The sequence below is a fragment of the Ovis canadensis genome, chromosome 5 (assembly GCF_042477335.2).
Source record: "Ovis canadensis isolate MfBH-ARS-UI-01 breed Bighorn chromosome 5, ARS-UI_OviCan_v2, whole genome shotgun sequence".
Taxonomy (NCBI): domain Eukaryota; kingdom Metazoa; phylum Chordata; class Mammalia; order Artiodactyla; family Bovidae; genus Ovis; species Ovis canadensis.
The window spans coordinates 55,203,080-55,228,692 of NC_091249.1; the positions used below are offsets into that span (position 1 = coordinate 55,203,080).

Below are 25,613 nucleotides of genomic sequence, written 5' to 3' on the forward strand. Positions count from 1 at the left end.
ATTCAGAAAACAAAGATCATGGCATCCGGTCCCATCACTTCATGGGAAATAGATGGGGAAACAGTGGAAACAGTGTCAGACTTTATTTTGGGGGGGGGCTCCAAAATCACTGCAAGTGGTGACTGCAGTCATGAAATTAAAAAATGCTGACTCCTTGGAAGAAGAGTTATGACCAACCTAGATAGTATATTGAAAAGCAGAGACATTACTTTGCCAACAAAGGTCCATCTAGTCAAAGCTATGGTTTTTCCAGTGGTCATGTATGGATGTGAGAGTTGGCCTGTGAAGAAAGCTGAGGCCGAAGAATTGATGCTTTTGAACTGTGGTGTTGGAGAAGACACCTGAGAGTTTCTTGGACTGCAAGGAGATCCAACCAGTCCGTTCTGAAGGAGATCAGCCCTGGGTGTTCTTTGGAAGGAATGATGCTAAAGCTGAAACTAGTACTTTGGCCAACTCATGCGAAGAGTTGACTCACTGGAAAAGACTCTGATGCTGGGAGGGATTGGAGGCAGGAGGAAAAGGGGACGACAGAGGATGAGATGGCTGGATGGCATCACTGACTCGATGGACGTGAGTCTGAGTGAACTCTGGGGGTTGGTGATGGACAGGGAGGCCTGGCATGCCGCAATTCATGGGGTCGCAAAGAGTCAGACACGACTGAACAACTGAACTGAACTGAAAATACAACATATCTGGTGGAATATAATGTTAGTTCAAAAAGTATGTGTTGTTTTGCATAAATGTATATAATATTATTCATTGTTTTCACTTTCTTTTATACTTTCCAGTAAGCTATAAAACTTCAGAATATCTTTAAATTTTCCATTATGATTTATTCTTTTTCTTTTGCAAAATTTTTATAAAACATGATAAAGAAATTAAGGTGATTTTGATATTTTAAACTAAATGTAAATCAGGTTTCTGCTTGTACTTTCACATTTATAAACAGACAATGCAAATTTAAGAGTGCAAGATGCTCAACTTGGTACTCTGTGATGACCTAGATGGGTGAAATGAGGGTGTCCAAGAGAGAGGGTATATATGCACACATACAGCTGATTCACTTCATTGTACAGCAGAAACTAACACAACATCATAAAGCATCTATTGTCGTTCAGTCACCAAGCTGTGTCCACCCCTTTGGAACCCCATGGACTGCAGCATGCCTGGCCTCCCTGTCCCTCACCATGTCCCAGAGTTTGCCCAAATTCATGTTCAAAAAAGCATCTATACTCCAATACAAAACAAAATAGAGAATGAAATATTTGTTTACTCCCATTATACTGAAAAAAAGTTAAACTGTCTACAAATTGAGTTGTTGGCAAAGATATGGGGAAATGCTAACTCCTAAGTTGCAAGTTAAGAGTGGAAACTGATAAATCACTTTAAAGAACAATTTTATAATATTTCAGCAAAGTTTGTAAAAGACTAAAGAAATCTTTACTTTGGTTAAATCACACTGGAATTTTCTCCTTTAAGAGAGAAATCAGTCCACAAAATGTCATCAAGCAAAAGCAGTCTGATTTTATTAAAGAATACCAATCTAAAAGTAATAATTAAGTGAGGAAGAAAAAAAAATTGCCGTTTGGGAACAAATTTTCAGTATTTTAGACCTGGGCTAAAGCTCTCTTAACCTTATTTGAAAGGGCTTGAAGCTTTTAGCAAAGGATAGCTTTAATCTAATCAAGATTTTTACAAACTTTTAAAACCTGTCAAAGATTTATGATTTGAGCAAGTAGCAAAAATCTTAGTAAAGCTGCATTTACAATTTTACTGGGAAATGCCCTGTAGGAGCCTTCACATTTACTTTGACATTGTTTCTAGAACAATGATCATTCCTAGTAAGGCAGATCAATTATTATTCATCATCAGCAGCAAAGTTTCTTCAGCAATGTTTCCAACTTTGAATAAATGTATTCTTGCCATTGTTTGGTGAAGGACTTGGGTGCCACCCAGCGACAATCTTGGGGATGACAAAGCTCATTGTACATGGTACAGTTTGCAAATCTTTGACATGCGTTTAATTAATCACATTTCAGTAAGTCCTTTTGGATCCACCAAATCTAACTGGACAATTATTATTATGAAATCATTGCAAAACAAACAAATTCTATTTGTTTTTTATAGAGTAAGCTGAAACACATTGTCCTTATTTTAAAATGCCATTCTAAGTATGGACAAAAATCTTAATTTTGTCAGACATCATATATTTTCTATTAAGTAATTAATTTATTTCTATTTTTAATTAAGATGTTTGCAGAAGTCAAAAATTTCATTTGTCTCTACAATATGTCTATATCACAAATAATCTCAAAGGCATCTCTGCTGAAGGTATACCTATCCACCTAATCTATTTTCTATTAGGCAGACTTTGGATGGAGTGTTATATTCAATTATTCACATACTATTTAGTCATCCCCACAGAATGAATTATAGATATTTTTAATGTATTTATAAAACAGTTTTCAAAGGTCAAAACAATCAATTTATCTTAATTATTCTTAAAATATATGAATGAAACCACTCTAATTTCAGAAGGCAAAGAGGACTAAAGAGCCTCTTGATGAGAGTGAAGGAGGAGAGTGAAAGAGCAGGCTTAATATTAAAAAAAGAAAATAAGATCATGGCATCCAGACCTATTACTTCATGGCAGATAAAAGGGGAAAAGGTGGAAGTAGTGACAGATTTCCTCTTCTTGGGCTCTAAAATCACTGCAGATGGTGGCTGCAGCCATGAAATCAGAAGATGATTGCTTCTTGGCAGGAAAGCTATGACAAATCTAGACAGTGTGTTGAAAAGTAGAGACATTACATCCAACAAACATCCATATAGTCAAGGCTATGGTCTTCCCAGTGGTCACGTACAGGTTGTGAGAACTAGACCATAAAGAAGGGAGCACCCAAAGAATTGATGCCTTCAAACTGTGTTGCTAGAGAAGACTTCTAAAAGCCCCTTGTACAGCAAGGAGATCAAACTAGTCAATCTTAAGGGACATCAACCCTGAATACTCACTGGAAGGACTGATGCTGAAGCTGAAGCTCTAGTATTTTGGTCATCTGATGTGAACAGCCGACTCATTGGAAAAGTCCTTGATGCTGGGAAAAATAAAGGACACCAGGAGAAGAGGGCATCAGAGGATGAGATGGCTGGATAGCATCACTGATGTAATGGACATGATCTTGGGCAAAATTCAAGAGATGGTGAAGGACAAGGAGGCCTGGCATGCTACAGTCTAAGAGGTTGTGATGCATTGGATACAACCGGGTGACTGAACAAAAACATTTTTAAACTGTCCTTCAAAATTAATAGTCTAAGGAACCACCTAGCATTTGAACAACCATTTAAATAATCGACTTCCCTGGTGGCTCAGATGGTAAAGCATCTATCTACAACGCAGGAGACCTGGGTTCAATCCCTGGGTAGGGAAGATTCCCTGGAGAAGGAAATGGCAACCCACTCCAGTACTCTTGCCTAGAAAATCCCATGGACGGAGGAGCCTGGTGCAGGCTACTGTCCATGGGGTCTCAAAGAGTCAGACACAACGGAGCGACTTCACTTTCTTTCTTTCTTTCTTTCTTTCTTTCTTTCTTTCTTAAACAATCAAGGATTCACCTTCATCAGAAAACAAACTATGATATCTGAATTTACATTTAGAGCAGACTTACGGTTCTTAGAAAGTAGGAGGGGAAATCAAAATCTCACGGAGATATGACTAGATGGTAAGTGTTGTGTTCAGTTCAGTCGCTCAGTCATGTCCAACTCTTTGCAACCTCATGGACTGCAGCACACCAGGCTTCCATGTCCCTCACCAACTCCTGGAGCTTACACAAACTCAACTCCATCGAGTCAGTGATGCCATCAAACCATCTCATCCTCTGTCATCCCCTTCTCCTCCCTCCAATTTTTCCCAGCCTCAGGATCTTTTCCAATGAGTCAGTTCTTTGCATTAGGTGGCCAGAGTATTGGAGTTTCAGCTTCTGCATCTGACTTTCCAGTGAATCTTCAGTTGCAGTCCAAGGGACTCTCAGGAGTCTTCTCCAACACCACAGTTCAAAAGCATCAATTCTTTGATAATCAATTTTTTTTTTATAGTCCAACTCTCACATACATACATGACTGCTGGAAAAACCATAGCTTTGACAAGATGGAGTTTTGTCAGCAAAGTAATGTCTCTCCTTTTTAATATGCTGTCTAGGTTGGTCATAGCTTTTCTTCCAAGGAGCAAGTATTTTTTAATCTTGTGGCTGCAGTCACCATCTGAACTGATTTTGGAGACCAAGAAAATAAATTCTGTCACTATTTCCATTGTTTCCCCATCTATTTGCCATGAAGTGATTGGACCAGATGCCATGATCTTAGTTTTCTCAATGTTGAGTTTTAAGACATTTCACTCTCCTCTTTCACTTTCATCAAGAGGCTCTTTAGTTCTTTGCTTTCTGCCATAAGGGTGGTGTCATCTGCATATTTGAGATTATTGATATTTTTCCCAGTAATCTTGATTCCACAACACTGGAATCAAGATTAGAATCAAGTGTTGTGTTGTAAGAAGAAAATCTTCCAACCCAGAAGTGACCTATCCTGTTAAAAGTGGAAATGTAACCTTGAACACCAACAAGTCCAAGAACAATTAGCACAATTTTTAACCTATTAACTGATGGCTACAGTGTAGTCCATTGTGTTGCAAAGTCAAAGCCAAGATCCTAGGAATTATGTTAAAGACATAGTACAGGTAAACTAAGTGGCGCTAGAGGTAAAGAACCCACTTGCCAAAGCGGACACGAGATGGGAGTTTGATCCCTAACTCAGGAAGATCCCCTGGAGTGTGAAATGGCAATCCTCTCCAGTATTCTTCCCTGGAAAATTCCACGGACAGAGGAGCCTGGTGTGCTACAGTCCATGGGATGGCAAAGAGTCAGACATGGCTGAGGGACTGAGCTCCCAGCATACACACACTACACATCAGAAGAGTAGCATTTGCTTGGGGCTGGTGCACTGGGATGACCCAGAGGGATGGTACAGGGAGTGAGGTGGGAGGGGGTTTCAGGATGGGGAACACGTGTATACCTGTGGCAGATTCATGGCAAATTCATTCATACATTCATTGATGTATGGCAAAACCAATGCACTATTGTAAAGTAAAATAAAAAATAATAAAATAAAAATTAAATTAAAACAAAAAAGAAAGAATTGCAGAAAAAATTTTAACCTGGGGAAGAAAAGAGAAATCCATATCCAGGAAGACAGTCAGTTCAGTCACTCAGTCATGTCGAACTCTTTGCAACCCCATGGACTGCAGCACGCCAGGCTTCCCTGTTCATCGCCAATTCCCAGCGCCTATTCAAACTCATGTGCATTACATCAGTGATGCCATCCAACCATCTCATCCTCTGTCGTCCCCTTCTTCTCCTGTCTTCAATCTTTTCCAGCATCAGGACCTTTTCCAGTGAGTCAGTTCTTCTCATCAGGTGACCAAAGTATTGGAGTTTTAGCTTCAACATCAGTCCTTCCAGTGAACATTCAGGACTGATTTCCTTTAGGATAGACTGGTTGGTCCTTTCCTTTAGGGAGGACTGGAGATCCTTTTGGATCTCCTTGCAGTCTATGGGACTCTCAAGAGTCTTCTCCAACATCACAGTTCAAAAGCATCAATTCTTTGGGGCTCAACTTTCTTTATAGTCCAGCTCTCACATCCATACATGACTACTGGAAAACCATAGGTTTGACTAGATGGACCTTTGTTGACAAAGTAATATGCTGTCTAGACTGGTCATAGCTTTTCTTCCAAGAAACAAGTGTCTTTTAATTTCATGACTGCAGTCACCATCTGCAGTGATTTTGGAACCTCAAAAATAAAGTCTCTCACTGTTTCCATTGTTTCCCCATCTATTTGCCATGAAGTGATGCCAGGAAGGTTAGAGAGTTCCAAATAAAATGAACACAAAGAGATCCACACAGAAACGTATTACAATTAAAATGTCAAAAGATAACATAAGCATAAACTGTTAAAAGTGAGAGAAAAACAATTTGTTGTGTACAATAGAAATCCCATAAGACTATCACATTTTCAGCTGAATATTTGCAGGCCAAAAAGGATAGGCAAGATGTAGCCAAAGTGCTGAGAGCAAAATACTTCAAACCAAGAACACTTTACCCACCAAGGTTATCATTCATAATTGAAAGAGAGATAAAGAGTTTTCCAAACAAGCAAAACCTAAAGGATTTCACTACTACTAAATTAGCCTTATAAGAAATGTTAAAGGGACTTCTGTAAGCTGAAAAGAAAAGACAGTAAGTAATAACAATAAAACACAAAATTAAAATCTCACCTGTAAAGGCAAATACATAGTAAAGATAATAGACTAATTAGGGCTTCCCAGGCGGAGCAGTGGTAAAGAATCCACTTGCCAATGCAGGAATCACAAGAGATGTTCCAGTCCCTGGGTCAAGAAGATCCCCTGGAGGAGGAAATAGACCTACCCCAGTATTTTTGTATGAAAAATTCCATGGAAGGGGAGCCTGGTGGGCTATAGTCCACGGGGTGACAAGGAGTCAGACACAACTGAGAAAAGGGCAACAGGATGAGATGGTTGGATGGCATCACCGACTCAACGGACATGAGTTTGAGCAAACTCCAGGAAATAGAGAAGGGCAGGGAAGCCTGGTGTGGTGTGCTGCAGTTCATGGGGTCACAAAGAGCTGGACACAACTTAGAGACTGAACAACTAGGACAGAGTGGCATCAAGAATACTTTTACAAATGGAACGATTCTCACAGAGCACCTGCTGAACATTATCAGAGGCCTCAGACCCCTAGAAAGATAAGAAAAGATCCTCATGTAACAGGTGAGATGAAAGGGAGAAAGGAAAAAAAGAGGAAGCAGGAAGGGACCTGTGGCCCTATGGGGAAGTGCAGCTAAATGTGAAGAGATATTTCTGTACCCAAAGAACATCTTTACTGGTGGGGAAATCAGCTGGGACAGAAAGAGAGCTTTCAGAGCCCAGAGGAGAGTGCAGAAACCAGCCTGTGTCGGGCAAAACAGAGTGAGGCCTACACAGATGGTTCATGCCACAGCCCTATGTAGCCCAGCCTGAGGCATGTGGCTGCTGGCATGGACAGAGGCTGAGTGCTAAAAGGTGGAGTTTGGAGAGCTGATCCAGGGAGAGGACTGTTGCTGGCTGTGTAGAGACAGCCTGAGGGGATGGGATGAGGAACTCCACAATTGGAAATGTTCCTGGAGGAAGCCCAGAAAACCACAGAAGTAAAGTGCAATTGTTGAGTAAGCACAAAAGGTGAGGGTGGGGGGCATTACAATCTCTCTCCCCATGCGCTGGTCCCTGCCTCCACAGAGTAGAATAGGTTCCCATCAGAGGGGTTTGATGCATCCAAATCAGTAACTACCTCCCCGCTTTCCCTCCTGGGTGAGTGCATGCGTCCTAGTCAGTCTCCCCTCTGCCCCCTCCCACCAAAGTGAGCCAGGGCACCCTGTGCTGTCACCCCACCCCCTTTGGCCTGAGCAGGGGGCAGATGCCTGTAGATAGTTTTAGCAGATGTGGACTTTGTGGACATTTACATGTGAGGGTTGGGCCAGTTAAAATGTTGAGCGGCCCCATTAGCACCCACAGCTGGTAAAGAGCCATGATTGCTACAATTCTGAGATCTGACTTCCGTGGATCTATGCTGGTGACCTGCTGAAAACAATGCCTGAGAGACACCAGGACCAATAGCCAGCACCCACGGTTAAAGTAGAGACAAGAGCAGTATCAAAACAGGAGTAACTTGTGAGCATGCAACAGCATACTCACAGGTCAGCAGTTCCAGAGGAGGAATACTCGGTGGCTTTGCTCCCAGTGGCAGTGCTTCAATCCCATCTACCTCACACCACAGATCAGAAATACAGGTAAGAAACAGATCTGGTGGGGGCCTCTACTCCAACCGCTAGAGAGCAGACCTCATTCCTGACAGAGGAGTGAAAGTCACAGAGCAAAGGAGAGACCTCACGCAATTTTCAAGGCAGGATGAGGTCACCACAACATCAGTCAAACCCCATAACAAGGAGATAATGGCTGACATACATTGAGGAAAGAGGTGGCAAACATTCATGCTAAAAGTAGTCCTTGAACCCAGCTCCAAATTTAACCTGCATAGGCTATACCTGGGCATTCCCATGTAAAAATAGACCTCCAAGATAGCCTGGGTGTGTGGCATGTAGAGGAAGAATTCCCAGATAATTTAGCCTTGAGGGCCAGTGAGACTTGAGTTTAGGAGCTCCACAGGACTGGGGAAAACAGAGATTTAACTCTTGGAGGGTGCACACAATTTCTCGTGTGCATTAGGACCCAACACAAAGCAGTATCTCCATAGGCTGCTGCTAAGTCACTTCAGTCGTGTCCAATTCTGTGCGATCCCATAGGCGGCAGCCCACCAGGTTCCCCTGTCCCTGGGATTCTCCAGGCGAGAACACTGTGGGTTGCCATTTCCTTCTCCGATGCATGAAAGTGAAAAGTGAAAGTGAAGTCACTCAGTCGTGTCCGACCCTGCGAGACCCCGTAGACCATTGCCTACCAGGCTCCTCTGTCCGTGGGATTTTCCAGGCAAGAGTACTGAGTGGGTTGCCATTTCCTTCTCCATAGGAACCTGGACTAAATCTACCTAGGGGTCTTGGTGAGTCTCCTGGGATGGCAGGGGGTTAGGTATAGCTCACCATGGGAGCAAGGACACTGGTAGTAAAGGCCCCAGGGAATATTAACCATTATGAGCTTTCCTGGAGGTCCCCATTTTGGCACCAAGACAGGCCTTGGTCTCGGGAACACTCGCTTCTCACACTGAGCACAGCAAATGCATCCCCTCTGGTAGGTCCATCATCTCCTGCTCTCTGGTCTGTCCCAAGAGACCTCCCAGGTCCCTGTTACTGTGTGGAGTTGCTCTTATGTAACATCTTAGCCGGGAGTGCCCATACCCAACAGCCTGCATGCTCCAGTGCTAGAATACCTTAGAGCAAACAACTAGCACGACAGAAATACAAGCACACGCATCAGCAGACAGGCTGACTAAAGTCATACTAAACTCACAGCTGCTCCGTAACACACTGCCTGACAGGTCATGTCCACTGGAAAGACCGGACCCAGCTCCGTCCACCAGACGGCAGGCACTGTCCTTCTCACCAGGAAGTCTGCACGAGCCACTGGAACAACCTCATCCACCGGGGGCAGACACCAGAAGCGAGAGGAACTACAGTCATGCAGCCTGCAGAAAGGAGACCACAGACAAACACAGTAAGTTAGGCAAAATGAGATGATAGATAAATATGCTGCAGTGGAAGGAGCAAAATAAAAGCCTACAAAGATAACTGAATGAAGAGGAGATAGGCAATCTACCTGAAAGAGGATTCAGAGCAATGATAGCACAGATGATCCAAAATCTTGGAATGTATTTAAATTGCCTATAAATAAAGTTTTTCAGTGCCTAAGACATCCCATTAAACTGCACTTAATATTAAAACCTTAAATTGCTTGACTAACGGTGTGACTTCAGATAAATCAATTCACCTCCTTGCACCTGCATTTCCATGATTTTTAATATTTCTTAGCAAGTCATAGGAAAATCCTTTTTTTACTTATGAACAAAACAGCATTCTTACTGAAAAATACTAATTCAAATGTTAATCTTGTTGTGGAAGAGGGGTGTGATCTTTACAATAAATAGCATTTTTGAAACAGAAGTTTATGGAATAATTAATTAATCACAAGGATCACAATGAGAGTGTTAGGATTTATTCTTGTTAATTATCAATTTCAGTGATGTCCAATATTCTACAGTGCGGATTTAACTCTAATTTAGTTACCCTGCCCCATTGCTTAATGTTGTATTTACTGTTGTGCCTTATTGTGGCTGATTTATAATGAGAGTATGCTTATATTTTTTTTCATTTTTGCCAAATATTTCCCTAGCATAATTTTTAAAAGGGACATGTAGAGCAAAAACTCAAATTTTAATAAATCTATACAATTATTTTCTGATTGTGCTCCAATGGAAGTGATTCTTGTGGGCCATTTAGTAGAAATCATCAAAGTTTTCTGAAGAACCCAATCTACAACCTTCAATTATACACATGCTTATAATAAACATACAGACACAAACAATGAGCAAATAATGTGTGGCGTTAACAGGATGACAGATGAGGAAGATCCAGGACCCCATTCACCCATGAAAATACTAAATAAGCAGCATTGGAACCAAAGTAGTTTCTGAGAACCAGAAGGAAGTTAGGTAGCAAAACAACCAAATAAATGCCTGAAAATAAGCCACATAAAATGGTAGGAAATTTTATGGTGTTTAGGCTCACCATGTCCCCATCCTGTCCCAAATGTGGCACAGTACACCCAGAAAGACCCTGATTCCAAGTTCCTTTATTGGCAGATAAGGAAAAGAACAGCATTTCCTTACAATTTCCTCACTTGTCTAAAGACAACCTGAAGGACTGATTTCTCTCTTGGCTGACTGCAAATGCTGACAGGTATGGTGGCACAGATATCGGGTTGCAGGGAATGCAGAAACAAGGACATCTGGGATGAGAGATTGAGAACAGAGGAACATAACTGAAAATCTAAGGTTATAATAAGTGACATCAGTAATATGTGATATGTGACATCAGTTACATAAGGTAGGGAGAGAGAATATAAAAGGCCAGACATATTGCATGCAATAAAAGTTAACTTGTATTTTAACTTAGAATGTTATAGTGTTAGGATGTTATACACATTCTCATAAAAAACACCAAATATCTAAATATACAAAAATATCCCCAAAAAAAGCATATACCAAAAAAAAGTAAATTAAAACATGTCACTATAAAAAAAAGTCAACTAAACTTAAAGAATTGAGCTGCATAAGTTGCTTGTATATTTTTGAGATTAGTTGTTTGTCAGTTGCTTCATTTGCTATTATTTTCTCCCATTCAGAAGGCCGTCTTTTCACCTTGCTTATATTTTCCTTGGTTGTGCAGAAGCTTTTAATTTTAATTAGATCCCATTTGTTTATTTTTGCTTTTATTTCCAGAATTCTGGGAGGTGGATCATAGAGGATCCTGCTGTGATTTATGTCTGAGAGTGTTTTGCCTATGTTCTCCTCTAGGAGTTTTATAATGGGCCAAAGAACTAAACAGAAATGTCTCCAAAGAAGACATAAGGATGGCTAACAAACACATGAAAAGATGCTCAACATCACTCATTATTAGAGAAATGCAAATCAAAACCACAATGAGGTACCACTTCACACCAGTCAGAATGGCTGCGATCCAAAAATCTGCAAGCAATAAATGCTGGAGAGGGTGTGGAGAAAAGGGAACCCTCCTACACTGTTGGTGGGAATGCAAACTAGTACAGCCACTATGGAGAACAGTGTGGAGATTCCTTAAAAAATTGCAAATAGAACTACCTTATGACCCAGCAATCCCACTTCTGGGCATACACACCGAGGAAACCAGAATTGAAAGAGACACATGTACCCCAATGTTCATCGCGGCACTGTTTATAATAGCCAGGACATGGAAGCAACCTAGATGTCCATCAGCAGATGAATGGATAAGAAAGCTGTGGTACATATACACAATGGAGTATTACTCAGCCGTTAAAAAGAATTCATTTGAATCAGTTCTGATGAGATGGATGAAACTGGAGCCGATTATACAGAGTGAAGTAAGCCAGAAAGAAAAACACCAATACAGTATACTAACACATATATATGGAATTTAGGAAGATGGCAATGACGACCCTGTATGCAGGACAGGGAAAGAGACACAGATGTGTATAACGGACTTTTGGACTCAGAGGGAGAGGGAGAGGGTGGGATGATTTGGGAGAATGACATTCTAACATGTATACTATCATGTGAATTGAATCGCCAGTCTATGTCTGACGCAGGATGCAGCATGCTTGGGGCTGGTGCATGGGGATGACCCAGAGAGATGTTTTGGGGAGGGAGGTGGGAGGGGGGTTCATGTTTGGGAATGCATGTAAGAATTAAAGATTTTAAAATTTAAAAAAAAAGAAAAAATAAAAATAAATAAAAATAAAAAAAAATAAAAATAAAAAAAAAAAACTTAAAGAAGACAGTCAGGTAGGAAAGAACAGGTAAAAAGGAAAGCTATAAGATATATGGAAAACAAATGACAAAATAGTAATAATAAGGTCTTAGCTATAATTAATTTCATTAAAAGTAACTGTTAAAATCCTCAATCAGAAGGAGTAGATTAAGAAAGTGGATTTTTTTTAAAGGTGGGAAGAGATCAAGATGGTGGAATAAGAGGATGTGGAGCTCAACACTTTCCATGAACATCAAAAATATACCTACATATGAAGCAATTCTCATGGAAAGCCATATGGAAACTGGCAGGAGGACTCCTACACAACCAAGGTTGTAAGAAAGATACACAAGTAATTGGGTAGGACAGGAAGAAAAGCACTGGGTTGGGAACTGCGCCCCTAGGAAGGGACTAAGTGGAAAAGGGCACTGCGCAGGTGGACACTTTCCCTGGGGAGTGAGGAAGTTGTGTCACTGACTGGGTGCCCTAGTCCTGGGGTCTTACACATAGGAGACAAGCCATCCCATGTCTGCTTGAAGAACAGCTGGGACAGATACAAAGGCTGGAGAAGCCTAGATTCAACTCCTGAGGAGTATTTAGGTACTGTCTTGCCTCTAGGCAAGAGGCTGGCAGGGTGGAAAGAGGTCTTCACTAGAAGCTGCCTTGCCACACTCCCCAGTCTAAGTCAAGCAAACATTCAGGCACCACTCAATCCATGCCACAGGTTGGCACTGGAACTAGGGTGGACAGGACCTCGGAAAAGACTTTGTCACAGAGGGGATCTGGGAGCCCAGGGTGAAGCCCAGGTAGGGCAACAGTAGCCATTGTTGGAGCTTATTCAAATAATGCCCCCAAAGCAGCCACACTTCTGACTATAGTGTGGCTGCTGGATTACCCATTACTGTTGTGCTGTGTACTCCAACCCACGCTGAGCAAACACTCCAGCCCCACCTGAGGCAGGAAAGACAGGGCCAGACCCAAAGCCAGCCTCCTCACTCATAGGCATTGGGTAGAAGGCAAAGACACCTCCTGGCTTTGCACGTAATGAGGCCATACAGCATAGAGGAATAGCATCTAAAACAAACTTTTCAGCATTTGAACAAGAAACTCTAACTTTAAAAACTATGGAACATGCACAGATAAAAATGCATATACTGCTGATGATTGAATGAAAAACAGAGGCAGACCACCACAGCTTCCCCATTTTTGTGGTCAAGATTTCCCAGCCCAACACATGTGCAGAGGTGAGTCTCAAGTCACCCTCTAGTAAGGCTGCTCACATTGTAATATAATGATATAATTGCAGTTATAACTCCCTTCCCCCCTGAGTTTCACTTAGGTATTTGGAATGGTTCCTGGTGCAAGTCCAAATAAGGAATTGTAGATGACATGATTATAGGGGAGGTTGATCATAATCACCCTCATGGGGTGACTATGGGGTTAATCTCCTGGGGTTTAGATGAGGGTGACTATCTCAGCCCCAGAAGATTAACCTCAAATTAACAGCCGAAGCTACCTCTATTGCACACTTCTCACGCATGAGGATGCTTACACTCTTCATCCTCAAGTGAGTAGATTTTGCTTCTGACCTAAATAAACTTCCTCTTTGCAAGCTGTCTTCCAATAAACTCTGTGCCTGTTTTACAATATTGGTCTCTTTGAAGCATTATTTCTTCAAAAATGATAAGAACTGAGGTCCTCTCACCACTGCAATCACATCCATGCCACACAGAACTTAGCAATGGATCTAGAACAGCCACATCAGGTAAAAGAGGTGATTGTGGGCTGTAACCGAGTAAAGCTACACACACCTACACAAGTAGTGCATCAGATCTCTGGAAGAACATGAGTTTCACTTACTTCAGCACCCTCCTCCTTGAGGCAAAGGACTCAGTAGGGAGAGAAGGAAAAACACACAGAGAAAACAGAGTCAACTCAAGCCCAACACACAGAGCTTCTGTTCCAGCAACTGGAGAGCAGACACTACTCCTAAAAGGGTGGTGATTGCCGCTAAGAAAAGAGGAAGTTCTGCCACATGCCCTGCACAGGATCTAACTTCTCCGTGATCAGCCATACATCTACCAAAGTGATAACCATCACCACATTCTAGAGAAAGTCATGACTAGAATCCACATCAAACCTAGCCTTCCCACTAAAGATGTTGGGCAAACATTTTACATAGGAATCGCAGCAAGCCAGGCCTCCCTGTCCATCACCAACTCCCAGAGTTCACTCAGACTCACATCCATCGAGTCAGTGATGCCATCCAGCCATCTCATCCTCTGTCGTCCCCTTCTCCTCCTGCCCCCAATCCCTCCCAGCATCAGAGTCTTTTCTAATGAGTCAACTCTTCGCATGAGGTGATCAAAGTACTGGAGTTTCAGCTTTAGCATCATTCCTTCCAAAGAACACCCAGGACTGATCTCCTTCAGAATGGACTGATTGGATCTCTTTGCAGTCCAAGGGACTCTCAAGAGTCTTCTCCAACACCACACTTCAAAAGCATCAATTCTTCAGCGCTCAGCCATCTTCACAGGCCAACTCTCACATCCATACATGACCACTGGAAAAACCATAGCCTTGACTAGATGGACCTTAGTCGGAGAAGTAATGTCTCTGCTTTTGAATATGCTATCTAAGTTGGTCATGTCTTTTCTTCCAAGGAGTAAGCGTCTTTTAATTCATGGCTGCAGTCACCATCTGCAGTGATTTTGGAGCCCCCCAAAAAAGTCTGGCACTGTTTCCACTGTTTCCCCATCTCTTTTTCACTCTCCACTTCCACTTTCATCAAGAGGCTTTTTAGTTCCTCTTCACTTTCTACCATAAGGATGGTGTCATCTGCATATCTGAGGATATTGATATTTCTCCCAGCAATCTTGATTCCAGCTTGTGTTTCTTCCAGTCCAGCATTTCTCATGATGTACTCTGCATAGAAGTTAAATAAGCAGGGTGACAATATACAGCCTTGACATACTCCTTTTCCTATTTGGAACCAGTCTGTTGTTCCATGTCCAGGTCTAACTGTTGCTTCCTGACCTGCATACAGGTTTCTCAAGAGGCAGATTAGGTGGTCTGTTATTCCCATCTCTTGAAGAATTTTCCACAGTTTATTGTGATCCACACAGTCAGAGGCTTTGGCATAGTCAATAAAGCAGAAATAGATGCTTTTCTGGAACTTTCTTGCTTTTTCCATGATCCAGTAGATGTTGGCAATTTGATCTCTGGTTCCTCTGCCTTTTCTAAAACCAGCTTGAATATCTGTAAGTTCACAGTTCACGTATTACTGAAGACTGGCTTGGAGAATTTTGAGCATTGCTTTACTAGCATGTGAGATAAGTGCAATTGTACGGAGGTTTGAACATTCTTTGGCATTGCCTTTCTTTGGGATTGGAATGAAAACTGACCTTTTCCAGTCTTGTGGCCACTGCTGAGTTTTCCAAATTTGCTGGCATACTGAGTGCAGCACTTTCACAGCATCATCTTTCAGGATTTGAAAGAGCTCAACTGGAATTCCATCACCTCCACTAGCTTTGTTTGTAGTGATGCTTTCTAAGGCCCACTTGACTTCACATTCCAAGATGTCTGGCTCTAGATGAGTGATCACACCATCGTGATTATCTGGGTCGTGAAGATCTTTTTTGTACAGTTCTTCCGTGTATTCTTGCCACCTCTTCTCAGTATCTTCAGCTTCTGTTAGGTCCATACCATTTCTGTCCTTTATCGAGCCCATCTTTGTATGAAATGTTCCCTTGGTATCTCTAATTTTCTTGAAGAGATCTCTAGTCTTTCCCATTCTGTTCCTTTCCTCTATTTCTTTGCATTGATCGCTGAAGAAGGCTTTCTTATCTCTTCTTGCTATTCTTTGGAACTCTGCATTCAGATGCCTATCGCTTTCCTTTTCTCCTTTGCTTTTTGCCTCTCTTCTTTTTACAGCTATTTGTAAGGCCTCCCCAGACAGCCATTTTGCTTTTTTGCATTTCTTTTCTATGGGGATGGTCTTGATTCCTGTCTCCTGTACAATGTCACGAACCTCATTCCATAGTTCATCAGGCACTCTATCTATCAGATCTAGGCCCTTAAGTCTATTTCTCACTTCCTCTGTATAATCATAAGGGATTTGATTTAGGTCATACTTGAATGGTCTAGCGGTTTTCCCTACTTTCTTCCATTTGAGTCTGAATTTGGTAATAAGGAGTTCATGATCTGAGCCACAGTCAGCCCCTGGTCTTGTTTTTGTTGACTGTATAGAGCTTCTCCACCTTTGGCTGCAAAGAATATAATCAATCTGATTTCAGTGTTGACCATATGGTGATGTCCATGTGTAGAGTCTTCTCTCATGTTGTTGGAAGAGGGTGTTTGCTATGACCAGTGCATTTTCTTGGCAAAACTATTAGTCTTTGCCCTGCTTCACTCCACATTCCAAGGCCAAATTTGCCTGTTACTCCAGGTGTTTCTTGACTTCTTACTTTTGCATTCTAGTCCCCTATAATTAAAAGGACATCTTTTGGGGGTGTTAGTTCTAAAAGGTCTTGTAGGTCTTCATAAAACCATTCAACTTCAGTTTCTTCAGCATTACTGGTTGGGGCATAAACTTGGATAACTGTGATATTGAATGGTTTGCCTTGGAGACGAACAGAGATCATACTGTCGTTTTTGAGATTGCACCCAAGTAGTGCATTTCGGACTCTTTTGTTGACCATGATGGCTACTCCATTTCTCCTGAGGGATTCCTGCCCACAATAGTAGATATAATGGTCATCTGAGTTAAATTCACCCATTCCAGTCCATTTTAGTTCGCTGATTGCTAGAATGTCAACGTTCACCCTTGCCATCTCTTGTTTGACCACTTTCAATTACTCAGCTATTAAAAAGAATGCATTTGGATCAGTTCTAATGAGGTGAATGAAACTGGAGCCTGCTATACTTAGTGAAGTAAGTCAGAACAAAAAACACCAATACAGTATATTAATGTGTACATATGGAATTTAGAAAGATGTTAACGATGACCGTATATGTGAGACAGCGAAAGAGACACAGATATAAAGAACAGACTTTTGGACTCTGTGGGAGAAGGCGAGGGTGGGATGATATGAGAATAGCATTGAAACATGTATATTACCATATGTGAAATAGATCACCAGTCCAGGTCCAGTGCATGAGAAAGGGTGCTCAGGGTAGTGTACTGGGATGACCCTGAGTGATGGGATGGGGAGGGAGGTGGGAAGAGGGTTCAGTATGGGGAACACATATACACCCATGGCTGATTCATGTCAACGTATGGCCAAAACCACTACAATATTGTAAAGTAATTAGCCCCCAATTAAAATAAATTAATTAATTTTTTTAATTCTCAAGATATTAGTAAACCAAATCCAACAATACATTAAAAGGATCAATACTGTGTCAAGTTGGATTCATTCCAGGGTCACACAATGGTTCAACATAAACAAATTAATCCATGTGATACACCACATCAACAAAAGGACAAAACCAAATGCTTATCTCAAAACTACAAAAACAGCACTTGACAGAAGTTAACATTCATGATAAAAACTCACATGAAAGTGGATATAGACAGGTGATTGTTATTGTTCAGTCACCAAGTCGTTTCTGACTCTCTGTGACCCCATAAACTGCAGCACAGCAAGTTTCCCTCTCTTTCACTATCTCCCTGAGTTTGCTCAAACTCATGTCCATCGAGTCAGTGATGCCACCCAACCATCTCATCCTCTGTCACCCCCTTCTCCTCTTGCCCTCAATTTTTCCCAGCATCAGGGTCTTTTCCAGTGAATTGGCACTTCACATCATGTGACCAAAGTATTGGAGCTTCAGCATCAGTTCTTCCAATGAATATTCAGGGTTGATAACCTTTAGGATGGACTGCTTTGATCTCCTTGCTGTCCAAGGGACTCTCAAGAGCCTTCTCCAACACCGCAGTTCAAAAGCATTAATTATTCAGTGCTCAGATTTCTTTCTGGTTCAAATCTCACATCCATACATGACCACTGGAGAAACCATAGCTTTGACTTTACGGACCTTTGTCAGCAAAGTGATGCCTCTGCTTTGTAACATGCCATCTCAGTTTGTCAAAGCTTTTATTTCAAGGAGCAAGCATCTTTTAATTTCATGGCTGCAGTCACCATCTGCAATGATTTTGGAACCCAAGAAAATAAAATCCGTCCCTGTTTCCACTTTTCCCCATCTATTTGCAATGAAGTGATAGGAGAGGTCATATGCCAATATAATAAATGCCGTTTATGACAAACCCACAGTTAACATAATAAACTTGGAAAAGCTGAAAACTTTCCTAATAAGTAGAGGAACAAGACAAAGATGCTCACTCTCACCACATTTATTTAACATAGTGTTGGGACTCCTGGCTGCAGAAATCAGATAAGGAAAACAAATAAACATTCAAATTGGCAACAAAGAGGTAAAACTGTCACTGGATGCAGATTCCATGATACTTTATATACAGAAATCTAAAGGACTAATCAAGGAATTCAGTAAAGTTGCATGAGATTAAAATACAAAATTCTGTTGTGTTTCTATATAATAATAATGAAGTACCAGGAAGAGAAAGTTTTTTTTTAAATCCCATTTAAAGTTGCATGAATTAAACTATATAATATTTAAATAATGACACTGTAAAGAAAAAAATGATACATGTTAATATTTTGGCAAAGTTTGCATAGTTCAGTTTTGAACTATGATCATTTTTAAATGATCGGGTTTTGTTTTGTTTTTAACTTAGGAATGCTTTATCACCAAATACTGTATTGAATGAAGACTCAGTTCATTTCAGTTCAGTCACTCAGTCATGTCTGATTCTGAGACCTCATGAATCACAGCACAGCAGGCCTCCCTGTCCATCATCAACCCCCAGAGTTCACACAAACTCATGTCCATCAAGTCGGTGATGCCATCCAGTCATCTCATCCTCTGTTGTCCCCATCACCTCCTGACCCCAATCCCTCCCAGCATCAGGGTCTTTTCCAATGAGTCAACTCTTCACATGAGGTGGCCAAAGTATTGGAATTTCAGCTTTAGCATCAGTCCTTCCAATGAATACCCAGGGCTGATCTCCTTCAGAATGGACTGGTTGGATCTCCTTGCAGTCCAGAGGACTCTCGAGAGTCTTCTCCAACACCACAGTTCAAAAGCATCAATTCTTTGGCGCTCAGCTTTCGTCACAGTCCAACTCTCACATCCATACATGACCACTGGAAAAACCATAGCCTTGACTAGACAGACCTTGGTTGGCAAAGTAATGTCTCTGCTTTTTAATATGCCATCTAGGTTGGACATAACTTTCCTTCCTAGAATTTGGATTTCCCTATTAGAATGACATGACAAATTAAAAAATAATAATAAATAAAGTTGCATGAAAAAAGAAGCAGCCCTAAAAATACACTTAATCAAATAGATAAAAGACTTGTACTCTGAAAACTGAAACATTAATGAAGGAAGTTCAAGATGATTCAAAGAAATTGAATGATGTCTAATGATCTTGAATTCAAAGACATAATATTGTTAAAATGATCATACCATTCAAAGCTCAGAAAAGAAAATACAGTGCTCAAAACAGTAAAAAATATTTGCAAGTAATTTATCTGACAAGGCATTGTTTTAGTATACATTGTATAACAGAATACCATAAACTTGGTAACTTATAAAGAACATAAATTTATTCCTCACAGTTCTGGAAGCTAGGAATTCCAAGACAGATGGATGCCTGATAGATGCAGAGTGTAGATGTCACTAGTCTTTAAGGAAACTCAAATTAAACCACAATTAGATGCTAGTTCACACCAATTAGGATGACCATGGATAAACACACACACAAACACACACTTATGCACACCCTGAAAATAAGTGCTGGCAAGATTGTGGAGAAATTGAAATACTGTGCACTTCTTTTGGGAATGTAAAAAGGTCCAGCTGCTGTAAAACATAGTATAAAAATTCTTCAAAAAATTAAACATAGAATTACCATATGAGCCAGAAGTTTTACTTCTGGATATGTATCCAAAAGAAATGAAGGCAGAGACTCAAGCAGAAATTTGTACACCTTCTATTTTTCCTGTGTACATTCTAAAGTCTCTCCTAATTGATCAGACAGTTACTCTGGAATCTGGAAAAAATTCAAGTAACCCTGGGGGAATAGAATTAATTAAACACTTGTGGCAGATTTCCCAATGGCTAAGACCTGAGGGAGTCCCCAAAGCAGTTACATAATGGCAGACATTGATTTCATCAGGCATTTCCCCTGGCAGATGCACTGTCTTGTACTTAGTTCTCATGTCCTGGCAGATCACAGCCCACTGCAATGTGTCCTCCATTGGTTGGGCTGTGTTTTCCTCCATGAATATCAAGCCAATCACATGGATGAATCTAAACACAAAGAATAGATCTGATTCCCATGGGGTAAGCCAATTTTCCAAGGTCAATGATGACTGAGCGTAAGAAGGTTTATCAATTGCCTGATATGTTGGGACTAATAATCTGGCGTTTGCCCAGCATGATGTAAAGTCACTGTCCAGGTCATTTCTTCAGGGTGCATTAACTATACCTCCCTTCAGCAGTTAATAAATATTTCATCTTCACCGGCCCTGAAATCTACAATTAGGGAATCCTAGAGACATAATCTGAGTAGAGCCAGTAGTTTTAGAGGCAAGAAGTAAAGAGCTGAATTGAGGCTAGTTGGCCTTACCTGTAAGCGGGGCCTGGGCTGAGGACAAGCCTTGGGGGCAACAGAGAAAAGGCCACTGGGCCATGTCCTTTCGCTCTTGCTCCATCTCCCTCCTTCAACATCACCCCAGATGTTGCATTCCTGATGTGGTTCTCAGTTAAGGTGAGACAGGGGAGTAGGATTGTCTGTGTTTGGTCCTGGGTACATTGGGGGCTGAAGAGGTTGAACAGCCTGAACAGGAGGGACAAAGGAGGGAAGAGCATGGCTATGGTAGTCATCCACAGGTAAGAGACCGCACAGGGACTCTGGGAGTACTTGCTCCAAATCAAGGCTCTGTGCTTGTTTATCATTTGATCTTAGGCATGTGAAGTAATGTCTATGCTGGAATCCCCTATCTGCAAAGTAACATCTGGCACACTGGGAGAGCAATTACTAAGTGCAAAGTTGTTAAAATTGTGGCCTGCTCGTAGTTAAGACTTAAGTCGCATTTGCTATTTCTGTTTCAGCTCTTATTATCCGTCCTGTGTGTTGGCCTTTGTTCCTGTCCAGGAATTTATTTGAAAATTTAAGATTAATTATTTCAGTGGAAAAGAATCCACCTGCCATTGCAGGAGACACAAGAGATGTAGGCTCAATCCCTGGATCAGGAAGATCCTCTAGGCTAGGAAATTGCAACCCACTCAAGTACTCTTGCCTGGAAAATTCCATGGACAGAGAAGCCTGGTGGCCTACTGTCCAAGGAATCACAAAGAATCAGACAGGACTGAGCACATACACATATTTATTCTTTTCAAGTTTTGTGAAAAACAGTATAATTCTTGTATCATCTTGTTCATGAAGGGAATCAGGCTAGATGAAATCTGAACCATCCAAGTCAAATGAAAATCAGCCTCCAAGGAAGATTAGATAACAGACTCTCCTCATGCATTCCAGCATCCATCAATCATGCTTCGTTTAATGCCAATTTATGCTTATGTTCTGAGAAAATAAGAGTAAATTTCCTCATAGGTGGCCCTCCACATTCAACCAGCTCAAGAAGAAAGTAACGAATTATTACTTATAGAAGACAATTCTGTTGGGATTACCAGGAGAAACTGATCCTAATGGGTTTCCATATATGCTTCTTTGTTTCCCCCTTCCCTCTTCCTTTCTTACCTTCTTTCCACTATATTAAGTAGTCTTGTATGCCAGGCACTATGTTTTAGCAGTGAAGGTTAAGAAAATTATTGAGGAAGTCAAATTTCTCACAAGCTGGGGACAAGAAGCAGACATATGAACAAATAATCGAAATGCCTATTATTCAAATGTAAAAAGTTTTTATGAGAACCCTGATAGTAAATGTGTTAATAAATAGTGCCAAGACTGCATCAGTCATTTAAGACTGCCTCTCTACCTAAGATGGAGAAGGAAATGGCAACCCACTCCAGTATTCTTGCCTAGAGAATCCCGTGGACAGAGGAACCTGGTGGGCTGCTGTCCATAGGGTTGCACAGAGTTGGACATGACTAGAGCAACTTAGCATGCATGCATGCATTGGAGAAGGAAATGGCAAACCAGCCCCAGTATTCTTGCCTGGAGAATCCCAGGGACAGAGGAGCCTGGTGGGCTGCCGTCTATGGGGTCACACAGAGTCAGACACGCCTGAAGGGACTTAGCAGCAGCAGCAGCTCTACCTAAGAATTGCAATACTAGTTGGTGTTTAAGATTCAAAGGCATGTTTTTATTTTAAAAACATCCTCTGTAGAGAACTCAAAAGCTTTTTCTCACATCAGCATATAACATACTTTGAAAGTGGAATTGATCTTAGAGGGAATTACCTCATCAACTCCCACTCAAGAGACAGAAATGTCTCATCCAAGCCCTGAAGGCTAGAGAGACACAGCAAGAATGAATGCTTCTGAAGAGAAGCATTGTACAAAGAACTGACTGTTGGCACCCAAGAATAGCCTATGAGGTCAGGGAAGGGAAGGACAGAGATGGGAAAAAAATACAAGAGACCAGCCCTTCACATCTCTGTTTCATCATGCCAGGTTTGGGAAGAAGTTCAAAAGTTAGGTTTTCCATTTCATCTCATACTATCTATGGAAAGCTCCAAATTTACAATCAGGGTCATAAGAGCGTAAATTCACTCCTCTAAATGGTTCTGAATACATACAAGAGGACTTCCATGTGGTCAAAATTTACCCAATTTTATGAACTGAACTTTTTTACCTAGTTATCTAGATATCTTGAAATTTATAAATCTTGAGTTGCAAACTCGTGTATCTTTATCAAACATATTTTTTAAAAGAGTGATGTGTCTAGAGCTGAGATAAGCAGAAGCGGTAGAGGCTGAACCAAATAAGAAAGTGTAGGACCCTTTAAAGGTGGTCAAATTACATCTTAAGATGCACTGGTCAAACAATTCATCAGTATATGGGTGTGATATGCTTTTGAGCCACCTGTGTGCTCAATTCAAAACAGTGCCTGTAATTAGAAAATTTGTTCGGTTTTCCTTTATGATTAAGAATATCTAACAAGGTGGCTCAGATGGTAAAGAATCTGCCTGCAATGCAAGAAATCCCGGGTTTGATCCCTGCGTTGGGAAGATCCCCTGAAGAAGAGAATGGCAACCCACTCCAGTATTTTTGCCTGAAGAATTCCATGGACAGAGGAGCCTGGCTGGCTACAGTTCATGGGTCACGAAGAAAGAAGCATGACTGGGCGATTTACACTTTCACTGTACTTGAAGCAATTACCTGTTAGACTTCCCTGGTGGCTCAGACAGTAAAGCATCTGTCTACAATGAGGGAGACCTGGGTTTGATCCCTGGGTCGGGAAGTTCCCTAGAGAAGGAAAAGGCAACCCACTCCAGTACTCTTGCTTAGAAAATCCCATGGGCGGAGGAGCCTGGCGTCCATGGGGTCGCAAAGAGTCGGACATGACTGAGTGACTTCACTTTCACTTTCTTTTTTTAAAATATAAATTTATTTATTTTAATTGGAGATTAATTACTTTACAATATTGTATTGGTTTTGCCATACATTAATATGAATCCACCACAGATATACACGTGTTCCCCATCCTGAAGCCCCCTCCCTCCTCCCTCCCCATACCATCCCTCTGGGTCATCTCAGTGCACCAGCCCTAAGCATCCAGTATCATGCATCGAACCTGGACTGGCGATTTGTTTCATATATGATATTATACATGTTTCAATGACATTCTCCCAAATCATCCCACCCTCTCCCTCTCCCACAGAGTCCAAAAGACTGTTCTATACATCTGTGTCTCTTTTGCTGTGTCTCTTTTTGCAGGGTTATCATTACCATCTTTCTAAATTCCATATATATGCATTAGTATACTGTATTGGTGTTTTTCTTTCTGGCTTACTTCACTCTGTATAATCAGCTCCAGTTTCATCCACCTCATTAGAACTGATTCAAATGTATTCTTTTTAATGGCTGAGTAATACTCCATTGTGTATATGTACCACAGCTTTCTTATCCATTCAGCACTTTTAAAATTTTGTTTCCCCCATATCCTCTAGTTCTAGTCTGGAGATTGGAACATGGATGAAAAAAAATGAAACATTGACCGATTTCTTTCTCCTGGGACTTTTCCCAGAGCTGCAGTACATCAGCATCCTCATCACCTCCATTCTTCTGGTCTACATCATCGCCTTCACTGGCAATGCCATCCTAATCCTCTTGATTTGGGTGGACTCCCACCTCCACACCCCCATGTATATATTGCTCAGCCATCTCTCTCTCATTGACTTGGCGTTAATTTCTACCACAGTTCCAAAAATGGCCATCAACTTTTTCTCTGGGAAGAAAAACATCTCAAAAGTTGCCTGTGGAACCCAGATTTTCTTTTTCTTTGCCCTCGGGGGTGGTGAGTGTCTCCTTTTGACCCTTATGTCTTATGACCGCTATGTGGCCATTTGCAACCCCCTGAGATACACAGTCATCATGAACCCAAGAGTCTGCCTGCAGATGGCTCTAGTGTCCTGGGGCGGAGGTGCACTAAATTCCCTCCTCAATACCATCTACACCATGCATTTCCCCTTCTGTGGCTCCAGGGAGATCCACCACTTCTTCTGTGAGATGCCTGCTGTCCTAAAGCTCTCTTGTGAAGACACTTCCCTCTATGAGATGGTGGTGTCTGTCATCTGCATTGTGTTTGTCCTTCTTCCATTAGGGTTCATCATGGCTTCCTACATGCTCATCTTCCTCACAGTCCTCCACATGAACTCACCAGCGGGCAGGAGGAAAGCCCTGGCTGTATGCTCCTCTCATTTGGCTGTAGTGAGCCTCTACTATGGGCCGGCCATGATCATCTACATGACTCCCCACTCCTTTCACACTTTGGAGCAGGATGAAATACTCTCCATGATTAATACCATCTTCACCCCCATGCTCAACCCTCTCATTTACAGTCTGAGGAACAAGGAGGTGCTGGGTGCTCTGAGAAAAGCAATGAACAGAAGATTCATTTTGAGTTAGAAAATCTATCTTCATTCTGTAAATAGTCTGCCACATCTATAGAAACTCTGGAACCACAAAACAGATGACAAACCACATCTCTATACTTACAGTATCTAAGAGGTAAATATTTATCCCTTAAAGTATTTCTTATACTTTGGCTCAAAACTTGGCAGACAAATCTGAGAATATGGATACCCGGGCACGGCCCTGGTGTCAATATTTGTCAGCTGTATGAAAGGCTATATAAGGAAATTCTCTTATTTGTACCCATTAAGGAATTCAATTCTGCTTTGATGGTAATTTCCAGATCTAAAATGTTTCTGATTCTATTCTAAGGTTCTGTGACACTGTTGGAGGATGCATCAGTTTCAAT

The 25,613-nt window shown here is 41.4% G+C and overlaps 1 protein-coding gene across 1 annotated transcript; it reads left to right on the plus strand.

Moving 5' to 3' along the window:
- Positions 1 to 24,325: 24,325 nt before the first annotated feature.
- Positions 24,326 to 25,258, plus strand: LOC138441808 (olfactory receptor 2M2-like). The gene has a single exon (XM_069592871.1). The coding sequence runs from the start codon at positions 24,326 to 24,328 to the stop codon at positions 25,256 to 25,258; it is 933 nt and encodes a 310-aa protein (XP_069448972.1).
- The last annotated feature ends 355 nt before the right edge of the window (positions 25,259 to 25,613 follow it).